Source organism: Amblyomma mixtum, chromosome 5, assembly GCF_055824585.1.
Source record: "Amblyomma mixtum isolate Tamu chromosome 5, ASM5582458v1, whole genome shotgun sequence".
Taxonomy (NCBI): domain Eukaryota; kingdom Metazoa; phylum Arthropoda; class Arachnida; order Ixodida; family Ixodidae; genus Amblyomma; species Amblyomma mixtum.
In genome coordinates this window covers 25,669,092-25,680,320 of record NC_143016.1, presented here as the reverse complement: position 1 = coordinate 25,680,320, position 11,229 = coordinate 25,669,092, and the positions used below count along the sequence as shown (strand labels likewise).

The window sequence follows — 11,229 nt, the reverse complement described above, 5'->3', positions numbered from 1 at the left end:
TATGAAAGAGAATTGAGGTTCCCCGTACGCAACTGGCATCACAGGCGGGAGAAGGCAGCGCTTTCAACTGTCAATCGCTCATTATGTTTTAGACTGTGGTCGTATTACTACTTTTAAAATGCATGATAAACACTGATGTCTGGTTCACTCACACATGATACTAAAATACCCCCCCCCCCCCCCCCCCCACACACACAAAAAACCTGCCTTTCTGCCCAACTTTAGGCGGAAAAGTATCGGCCACCATAAACACCTATTTCGAGCATGCGCACAAAGGTGGCGAACATGAGTTCGAGCTTTCTGAAATTTCGTCGACCTTCCTATTCAAATTGTAGAATCAGTTACTGCAAGCTATTTCGTTCCGTTACTTTAATTTGACGGCTAAAAATCAGTTACTTCTCACGCATGCGTACTTCATGCTTTGCAACATGCAGTGAATAATGTTGTTTTGCTTGTATGACCCTTTACCGAGATTGAAAGATATAGACATACAGACATAACGACACTCAAACACACAACACCATCCGCCTGGCTAATTGGTTGCGATCCATATGTATCAGCACCGCGAACACAAAACGGATGAAGAACATAGTACAGAGCGCTGTACTATCGCTGTACTATCGCAGAGCGCTGCAGAGCTGTCAGCGCTCTGTACTATCTTCTTCTTCCGTTTTGTGTTCGCGCTGCTAATACATATGAATCAAACACACAACAGAACATAGCTGTAAACAGATTAATATTTCTTCTCGCCTCTCCTGCAGGCGGCGTTGCAGGCTGCGGCCGTGTCGAATTTGTTGCGAGCAGAGCCGCGTAGGCACAATTTCCGCCGTAGCGTCTTCGTGCTGGCCTCGATGCATTCGAACCCGCTCCCTTTGCGTCGCGCGAAGAACGGGAAGAGCAACAGGTTGGGCGCGCAGGGCACCGAATTCGAGGGCCGACACGCCGTCGGGTCTGCTGGCTTGTCGGTGTGGTTTCCCGATGGCTTGCAGGCCTTGCGACATGCGGACTCCGTCTTGAACTCGCGGCCCGCTGGCTTCAGGCAGCGGCCCTCAGGGAAGTTCCACTTGACGCAGCCATCGCCGTCCCAGAACCACCAGGCATGCTTTATGTCATGCCTGCGTGCCCGTTGAGACGTCCGACGTTGTATTGAACATTAGCGTCGTGGGAGTCACAACTGTCGCCAAGGAATAAAGCGTAGGGGCTGTCGGGCTGTACGGTACAAAAAGGAACTCACCGAACAAAGAACTGTAGCGAGTGTTAAAGTCAGGTACGTAACTCATTCTACACTGTTCTACGATCAGTGTCATAGCGTTCGGCGACTGTACATAAGTTTGCGGCTTGAATCGTGGTTTGCCGCAGCGGCCACATTCAGAGAGTAATGCTCGAAAAGAGGTAATTTGGTTGTGCATATTGATTTTGCAGGCGCGCGCTTAGTTCGGAGCTGGGGACCGGACACCGTTGACGGTGTTCCGTGTCGTTTTGATTATTGTGTTCAATGTCCTGTTCAGAAGTTAGCGCACCGCTGCAAATCAATACGCATTTTAAGAGAGGCGAAATGCAAAAAAAAACTCCGCTTTTCTACCCATTTCGGTGCGCGGTAAAGTTCAACAAGGATCATATCTTGTACAATTTCTTTCTCAGGTGTCATTATTTTTGGTTACCGCTTTGCATACATGAGTTGCCGACATACATTGCCTGTAAAATATCAGCTCTGACGTCACAAACTCCAGCACCTCTCGCATGAGAGGCGGATGCTCAACCAATAGACCACCGCTTCGGTCTTCTTGACTGTCCTATATGTCCGGCGCTATAAGACAACCACCACTTAAACAACCACCACTTAATAACCACCACTTAAACGCGCTTTAAGGATGACTGAAACAGCTATAACACGTCGGCATTACCTCTGACGTCCAGTATACAGGCCTTCCTAAAATAGGCCAAAGTGCCACACTTTCAGAAACTGAGCTTTATTGGCAATCAATATATTGTTTTAATCGACTACACACAGATTGAAAACGCGTTTTAAAGACACTAAGAGCGTAGTAAAAATCTGTTGCAATTAACTGTTAGTTGAGTGGCATGGTCGTGTACGCACGGAGTGAGTTACCCTAACTCAAGGTAAGGAAAACATTTGACAGATTTCACCTTGAGAAGGTGACCGCTATAGGTGCTTGGTTGAATGAACCACTGAAGAGGCACAAGGCACGCATTATGGAACGTGTAAATGAGAGGGCTGTCCTGAATATGGCTACAAAATATGATTATTCTTGGCGACCACACCAGCGTCCGAAGAATATGACAAGATGGCACTAAAAGAAAATTACAGAGTGCCAAACGCTTGTCTAGATCGCGGTCTGGACGTGTTTCGGGCTGAACACGCGATATCTAGCGATAACATTTGCGTAAAAATGGTGTGGAAGTAAGCATGTGCAGTTGAACACACAGGATTTCATCGTCATTTCCTGCCTTCCTGGTCGCGGCGGCTTTGGGAGCTGCGGAACACACAGCTGGGGCGTTCTAGGCGTGTGTTTTGCTCTCTGTGCAGTGCCACCTCTTTCGTAGAAGACTGTCGGATGCTGTTTAAAAGAGCTTCCGCTTAAGGTAGTAGTGCAGTTGCGGGGTTATTTCCATGCGCGTGTTTCAATGCTGAGCTATGTACTGTTCCCTTCCAAAGTCTTGCGGCCGCTTGATCTGTTTTTCAGATTTGTAGCTTTGCATTTGCAGCACCAAAGGGTAAAACGTTTTAAAAAGTGGAGGTGAATATTTTTCTCGCCTTCAAGATATTTAGAACTTCACGGGCGCTTTAAAAAGCAAAACGAATGGTCTGAAGACTTTTGACTACAGCGATATATTTTTTTCTAAATGTGTCGCTTACTCTGCGCAAGCGACGAAGACGGTCATCGATGAGCACAGTCTGGAAGGCGGGCGCCTGGTCACGCAGCTGCGTTGGCATCTCTCGAGCGAGGTGAACCGGTTATTGCCACGGTTGCACACCACCTCTGGTATTCTGTGCCGAGTGGACACGCACGACCTGCTCCGCGGGTCGTAGTAGTGCCGCTCAGCGCTGCTGTTCGGACCGCCCGCACAGTACGTGAAAGAGGCTCGGTCGCATCGCTGTAGTAGAAAAAGGTGGTGTGTTCTTGGCCCACGCTTTTTTTAAGATACATGCGGGAGCTTACGAGAGCTGTGGAGCTGCTTCATGGAAGACCGGCAGTAATCGGAAAAAGGTTTTTTTGTGTGTGTGTGGCATACAGACGGCTTAAATGGCTCAATAGTATCAGTGTTGCCGGACAAGAGAAAAGAAGCGAATAATGTTAGCTAGTAAGCTCGTTAACTAAGTTCTAATAATTAAGTTTTCAACTCAGCCAAAATTTGTTGAGCCACAGCGCCGAGAGTAATCGCGTTTTAGGCACTCTAAAAACCTACGGGGCGGCTACTAACAGCCGGCTACAAACTTAACCTTGCAACCAGGGCGCACAACTGTAAAAGTTAGTAAGTTAATTAATAGAGCTTAGTAAACAAAGCTTACTAGCGAACATTACTCATCTCTTTTTTGCTATCAGCCAACAACGGTATTATTGTGCCGTAGAAGATATATCGATACCTCAGGACGCTTAATTTTAGAATCAGTTGGTGGACTTCCCTGAAAAACCTGGTATATTGGATTTTGAGTCGGTTTCCAGATGTTTTCGAAATGACGAAAGCTGCATAAATAAAAAGGTTATGGATATATTTGCAGATTGGAGCGGCAGCTTTTTAGCATCACTGCTTGAATCACCTAAATAGTTTTTGAGCCGCTTCAATAAGCCGGCCTGCAAAGTCGCCAGTTGTCGTCAAGAGTTGTTCATTTCTGGCGGACATGTATACTCTATGCGTGCATACATACTTCATGTACCTGAATGCTTTTTGTGTGCTCCCTTAAAAAGCCTGGCGCTGCACAACGTATCCGCTGCATGCTATCTAGAGGGAAAAAGTATAACGCACCTCTCTACATGTCCACAATTTTTTTTTTTTCACTGTAGCGAATAGTAACAGACAGCTGTCCTCGTTTGTGGCTGGGAGGCGTTATCGTGGCTATGGGAGTTCGTCTATAATCAATCTACTGATTTTCGACAGTGTAGCAATGTGGACAACAGGAGACTCACCAAGTCGCGTGGCGTCGTGCTCGTGTTCTTGGTGGCACTTCTTCGTGCGCTTCCCTCTAGGGCTGCCGGCGTGACTGCAGCGGCACCGCCGGGACCATCCTCGTTGCCAGCCCGGACCTCCGGGCTGTTTCCCTCGGCCTTGATCTCTTCCCGCGACCTCCAGTTGTTCAGCACTGCCATGGCGGCCACGAACATGACGCACAGGCAGAACAGCGAGCTGCCGAACATGACTCTCGGCAGAAGTGCCAGGGGCTGTTCTTGGACCACCGGGGCATTGGGCTGGTGGGGATGGGTGGCACTAGGAAGCTTGGGCATGGCCGGGCCTGGACGTGCTTTCTCTTTCGCTTCGGTGGTGAACAGCGCGACCTCGCTTCTTCCTCTCTTCATTCTGAAGATGGCACGCGCGCAACTGATAGTGATGACGGCGGTGGTCGAAGGAGAAAGAAATTTCCCCAGTACTTATCTCACAGCCTCCAAGTTGAACAAATATTGCTCCGAACGCTGGGCCATCCACTTCGGACTTATAGGCGCTGCCATGTCTTTGTGTAGTGTGTGCTAACGAGGACCCACAAACCACAGTGTCCTATACGGGCACGTAGCTAGAGTTTATTTTCGGCAGGAGCCCAAAGAAATTTCTTGTATCGAGAGGAGTGATAACCCTTGCTTGCTGTAGAACACTGCAAGAAGAATGGGGACGAAAGGGGAGGTGAGTGACTTTGGTAGGGTGACGGGAGTGGCAGGTAACCCTTAGGCTCCCCATAGACACGAGTCTGCTCCATTAAGAGACTACTAGCAAATGCTATTCAGCCAAAGCGAGTGCCTTCAAGCCCGGCTGGACTCTTTACACTCTTAGTCAAGTCCCGCTGTGCCATCGACGTGGGTTTCGGGGACAAAATTAGGACGCCTGTAAGCAGTTCATGTGTGCGGCGCGTAGGGTAAGTGGCTCTCCTAATTTTTTTTAGACAGCGCGGTTTCTATGTGGCCTAGAATCGAAGCGGTATTCTAATTAAGCAGGACATTTTTTTGGGGTAGAAAGCGCCAAATTTCTCCTGCTTACTAGGCCAGACACTCACTTCGCGGCACCACGTTTATACCTTGTACTTCCAGAACCTCCCGCTACCAAGTGCCGCTGTTTACAGACACAATGCGCACATTAATTTAAAACTACACATTATCACCGAAATCACACAGATCAATGAACAACAGAAGTAAGAATCAAATCCGGGGCCACACGGCATGAAGCGAGCATTCTAACCGCTACACCACAAACCCAATGCTGAAGGAGGTCGTTGTTGGTTTTAAATATTTACTTCGGGGGCAAAAAAATGGCTGACGCTTAGCTAAGGTTAAGGCTAGTCACATGCGAATCATATTGATGGCTAGGCTTGGTAATACATGGCTTTCCTTGGTTGACGTTCATCCCGCTCTTCATCGGTCTCTGTGGCACGCTGAAGCTTTCGCTTCTAGTTCAAATCAGCCCTACTTCTAGGCGGCATCCCAACACCTGGCCGCCTCGTAAGTGCCCGGAGAGCGAGGCAAGCTCAGCTTTATACCGCTGCTGTAGCGTCACGTGGTCAGCTGCAGCGCCTCTGATGTGGAGCCTCCACCGCCGCGGCCGACCGCGCGAGCCGGCAGCCCATCTCTCCTCTGCTGTGACGTCATGTTGTCACGTGGTCAGCCGCTGCGCCTCTGATGCGGAGCCTCCACCGCCGCGGCCGACCGCGCGAGCCGGCAGCCCATCTCTCCTCTGCTGTGACGTCATGTTGTCACGTGGTGTCACGTGGTCACGCTAAAGGTCAATGGTAGCTCCACCGCCGCGCTCGACGGGCTGTAGTGTAGCTCTAGTAATATGCTTCGCATAAAAAAGACACGATTGTGTGAAACGGAATGGCATGAGCGTCTTTCATGCGCTAACCTGCATCTGACCTCATGACGCCGAAGACATGTACCATGCATCACGCTCCAACCAAAAGGTTGTTTGTCTGAGTAGTCGTGGTAGTTGACTCGGATCCCTTGGTGTTCTGCAGGTGGGTATGCAAATTACCTATAACTGTGAACTATACTTCACTGCCGATTTCGCCGATGCATGTGGAAGTATAAATAAAATGAAAACTCGTCGTAAATACTGCGTATTTCTCAGGAAAGTTGCCCTAAAAACGTTGGTCACAATTTTGTTTTCTGCGTAAATCAGTCCCGCCGCTTTCCGCTTCAGTAGTACGCGACGCTGGCCACATCTTGTATTTATAGATGAGCGAGCTACGGTCTCTATACCATTTTTATTAAGGCTTACTTTAAGAAAATTTCAGAAGCAGATTAATTTGCGGTGAAAAAAATTGAATTGGTAATAGTACGTGCCTCATATGGCAGCTTGGCGAGCGAGAGTTTTTGGCCACATATTTTGCAGACCATGTGAGTTTTGCAACGATAATCTTGATTGAGGCTTGCTTTGAAAAGTGGCTGCACCAACACCGGGACTCACGCTTTGCAGGCTTCCAGCGCCGTAAGTAATGCCGCAGTCAGTCTTTCGCTAAAGCCGCAGCTGGAACCGTATTCGTTGTGGGTAGTGCGCGGTAGAATACTAGCTCAGAATCGGCAGAAGCGCCGCAGCGCAAGCGGAATACGAAACGTCTTCTGGTCATAGGTGAATAGCACGCTCGCCGATGTAACGCAGGGGCTTCGGTGTTTCGACTAAGGTGCAATTTAAAAAAAAGTTTGTGCTCAGATTTTGGCATGCTGTAATAATCACGTCGAAATTAAATTCGAGCACTCTACCACACGAATTCTATCAAAATTCAGGTCATGCATGGAAGTCCATTGGAGAATGTTCACATGCATTACGAAGTGCATGGTGACTAAAATCCGTGCAATACTCATAGCTGGTTGGCAACAAGGTTGCATTTTCCGGTCATTCTCAGAGCAACCACTTTTATTGCGAAAGCAATACTACTTGCACTTTCACGCCGTTGCGTGCCGCGGCCGGTGACCACCATCGTGTCTCGGCCGGTGGCCACCATCGCGCCGTGGCGGTGACCACCTTTGACCTTCATTTGACCTTGATTGCCTTACATTGGATTAGATTGAATTAGATTGGATTAGATTAGATTGGATTGTATTGGACTGGACTGGATTGGATTGGATTACATTAGATTAGATTACATTAGATTAGATTACATTAGATTAGATTACATTGGTTTGGACTGGATAGGAGTGGATTGGATTGGATTGGAGTGGATTGGGTTGGAATGGATTGCATTGCAGTGGATTGGATTGGAGTGGATTGAATTGGATTGGATTGGAATGGATTGGATTGGATGGGATTGGATTGAATTGGATTGTATTGTATTGGACTCTTCTGCATTGGATTATATTAGATTAGATTACATTAGATTAGTTTACATTACATTACATTGGATTGGATTGGATTGGAGTGGATTGAATTGGATTGGATTGGAGTGTATTGCATTGTATTGGATTAGAGTGGATTGAATTGGATTGGATTGGATTGAATTGAATTGAATTGAATTGGATTGAGTTGTATAACCGATGCATCACCACAAGTCTAACCACAAGCACCAGCACCAGCTACACTACCAGCTGTACCATGACGTACGTACGGATATTGCTTTCGCATTTACCGGGATTAACCAAGCTAAGCCACAGATTTTTTTTTTTGAAAATCGACGCATTGAATAACCACTGCCAAAAATCGTTGTAGCCTCTTAGAGCGAAATAATCTTTCAACCTGGACATATTGCAGTAATGTGCACGTATGTTGGTGTTGTGTCCCCTTATTGCTTTTGTGTGTGTGCGCCCCCGCATCCTCCTCCTAACGACCACTCGCATCCTCCTCCTAACGACCACTCGCATCCTCCTCCTAACGACCACTTGCCCCTCGTCGCACGCTGTCGCCAGATGCCCCCCCATGGTGCGCCCCCGCATCCTCCTCCTGTTTTGGGAAGCCACTCCCTCCCGTGGACGCTTCTCCGCTCCCTCCTTTCTTCGGGCGGCCAGTTCGGCTCCTGCCTCGGTCGACGCTGGTCGCACCCTCATCGGCTTTAAATAAACGAAGTCTTAAAGTACCGTGTGCGTCTTTCGCTGCATTCAACACAGCGACCGGACACGACAGTGGCGACGAGAAAGTGGATTCGACCCGCGCTACGCAACGCTACTGACAAGCCATGGCTACGCGAGGGTTTCCCAATCAGATACCAGAGTTCAACGGCTCATCGTGGTCATCGTGGGTTGGACGCCTTCAGTTCTACTTTGAAGCTAACAACATCACAGACCCAGCCTTGAAGAGGGCCAACCTGCTGACGCTGTGCGGGGAGCAGACCTACGATACTGTCTGCGCCCTTATTCAGCCAAGCACACCAGCGGCAGTGTCTTACGACGACATCGTAAAAGCGCTGCAAAAGCACTACGACCCAAGGCCATCCGAGGTCTACAGCCGGGCTCGCTTCCAACGACGAGATCAACTGGGAGGAGAAACTGTGAGCGCCTACGTAGCCGCGCTCAAGAAGCTCGCTGCCGACTGCAATTTTGGAACGCTGTCGACAACAGCTACCGGGCAGGAGGGAGACGCAGCTTCTTCTGCTAACACCACCATGCTTCCCTTGGACGTGATGTTACGCGACAGATTTGTGTGCGGACTGAGTGACGAGTCACTGCAGCAGCGCCTGTTCGCTGAGAAGGACCTCACATTCAGCAAAGCTTACGACATCGCCGTTCGAGCGGAGAGCGCCGGTCACCAGCAGAGAGGGATTCGCCGGAACACCGAGCCGGTACACCAGACAAGCAACCAGGTGCGCAAGCCTTCTGTTGTTGTAAAATCGGTCAAAAAGGCACAACGCTGCTGGCGGTGTGACGACCAACACAACCCCCAGGGATGTCGATTCCAGTCAGCCACGTGTAATTTTTGCCACAAGCGAGGGCATATCGAAAGAGCATGCATTACGAAACGGAGACTTGCCAAGATAAAGTCACCTTCCCAGCCTAATCACAGCGTCAACGCCTCAGAGAATACGCCGCTATCTGATCTCCATGGAGCAACATCAGCAACACCATCTGTGTTGTACGACCTGAACACCATGAATCTCGGCACGCGACCGAAGATTTTTACAGAAGTAAGCGTACATCACCAGCTGATTAAGTTCGAGGTGGACTCCGGCGCAGCCTGTACTCTGATCAGTGAGGACACGTTCCGAACTTCATGGCCATCTGACGCACCCGCCCTGCAACAAGACGACACGCACCTGCGAACGTGGTCAGGACAGAATCTGCCACTATTGGGCTCTGCCAACGTGCAGGTTAACTACAACGGCCAGACCCATACGCTACCTCTGCTTGTTGTGAAGGGCACAGGATCAAGCCTTCTAGGGAGAAACTGGTTTTCTCCACTAGGCGTGATGATATGCGGCATACACCAGACGCCGAGCCAGAACATGGTTGAGCAACTGCAAGAGAAATACGAAAGAATCTCGGAAGAGATTCCAGGAAACGAAGGGCCCCCGGTCACACTGGAGTTGTTGGACAACGCGCAACCCAAATTTCTGAAGGCCAGGCCGGTGCCGTTTGCTCTCCGAGATTTAGTTGAAAAAGAGTTGGACAAACTGGAGCAGCAAGGTGTCATCGAGCCGACGCAGCATTCAGAATGGGCCACACCACTTGTCGTAGTTCGCAAGAAGAACGGAACCATACGCCTCTGCGGAGACTACCGGAGCACCGTCAATCTTGCGACTAAAGCGTCCTCTTACCCGCTACCGACACCTGAAGAAGTATTCAGTGTACTGCGTGGCGCAAGAGTCTTCAGCACATTGGACCTCACCCAGGCGTATCAGCAGCTGAAGGTGAGCGAGTCAACTGCTGAATTATTGGCAATTAACACACTGAAAGGCTTGTACAAAGTCAAGCGACTGCCTTTTGGCGTAGCTGCAGCCCCGGCCATATTTCAAAAATTCATGGAGACAGTGCTTCAGGGCATCCCAGGAGTTTGTGTCTACCTTGACGATGTCATCATCAGTGGCACTTCCACTGAAGAGCATGCAGTGCGCCTAGAGCTCGTTCTCGAAAGGCTAGCAAACGCTAATTTGTGCATAAGCAAATCGAAGTGCTGTTTTGCGGTGCCAGAGGTGCAATTTCTGGGACACCGAATTGATGCGGAAGGCATTCACCCTACCGAGGACAAAGTGCGAGCGATCACAGAAGCACGAGCTCCAACAAACAAGCAGGAGCTACAGGCTTTTCTCGGACTCTTGACGTTCTACGACCGGTTCTTGGAACAAAGAGCTACCGTGGCCAACGACTTATACCAACTCCTTCGGAAAGATGTGACATGGACATGGTCGCCACGCCATCAGCAGTCATTCGATGCCCTGAAAGACCTGATTCGAAGATGTACAGTCCTCCGCTACTACGACGAAAGGAAGCCTCTGCTTTTGGCTTGCGACGCATCACCGTACGGAGTCGGCGCGGTTCTATCGCAAACTGACGAGCAAGGAAGGGAAGCTCCCATCGCCTTCGCCTCACGTACGTTGTCGCAAGCAGAACGCAACTACGCGCAACTTGACAAAGAAGGGCTAGCCATCGTCTACGCGGCGACACATTTTCACCAGTACATTGCCGGCCGGAAGGTGACCTTTATAACCGATCACCGACCGCTATTGGGCATTCTGGGACCACAAAGGCCTATGCCACCAACTTTGTCTCCGCGAATGACACGTTGGTGCATCAAACTCTCAGCGTACGACTACGCTCTGGTCTACCGCAATGGGAGTAAACATCAAAACGCCGATGCGCTAAGCCGTCTGCCACTAGACGCAACTGTTGACGAACCATTTCCACCAGGAGACGTTCTGATGTTCGAAGCACTGCCAGAACCTCCGCTTACAGCAGGCACAGTTGCAGCATCTACGCAGAAGTGCGCAGCTCTCCGGCTAGTTTACACAGCTGTTCAACAAGCCAACGTGCATAAACTCAAAGGGGACAACTTCGACGCTTACCGCAGGCGAGCTACAGAGTTGAGCACCCATCGCGGCTGCATCATATTTGGGTCCCGAGTTGTGATGCCGAGAGAACTACGCGC

The 11,229-nt window shown here is 49.7% G+C and overlaps 1 protein-coding gene across 1 annotated transcript; it reads right to left on the bottom strand.

Moving 5' to 3' along the window:
- Positions 1–733: 733 nt before the first annotated feature.
- LOC149341552 (uncharacterized) lies at positions 734–4,463 on the bottom strand. Its single transcript, XM_089541991.1, has 3 exons — positions 4,149–4,463; positions 2,879–3,117; positions 734–1,115 (listed from the first exon to the last, which is right to left on the bottom strand). The coding sequence occupies exons 1-3, from the start codon at positions 4,461–4,463 to the stop codon at positions 734–736; spliced, it is 936 nt and encodes a 311-aa protein (XP_089398117.1).
- Positions 4,464–11,229: the final 6,766 nt, after the last annotated feature.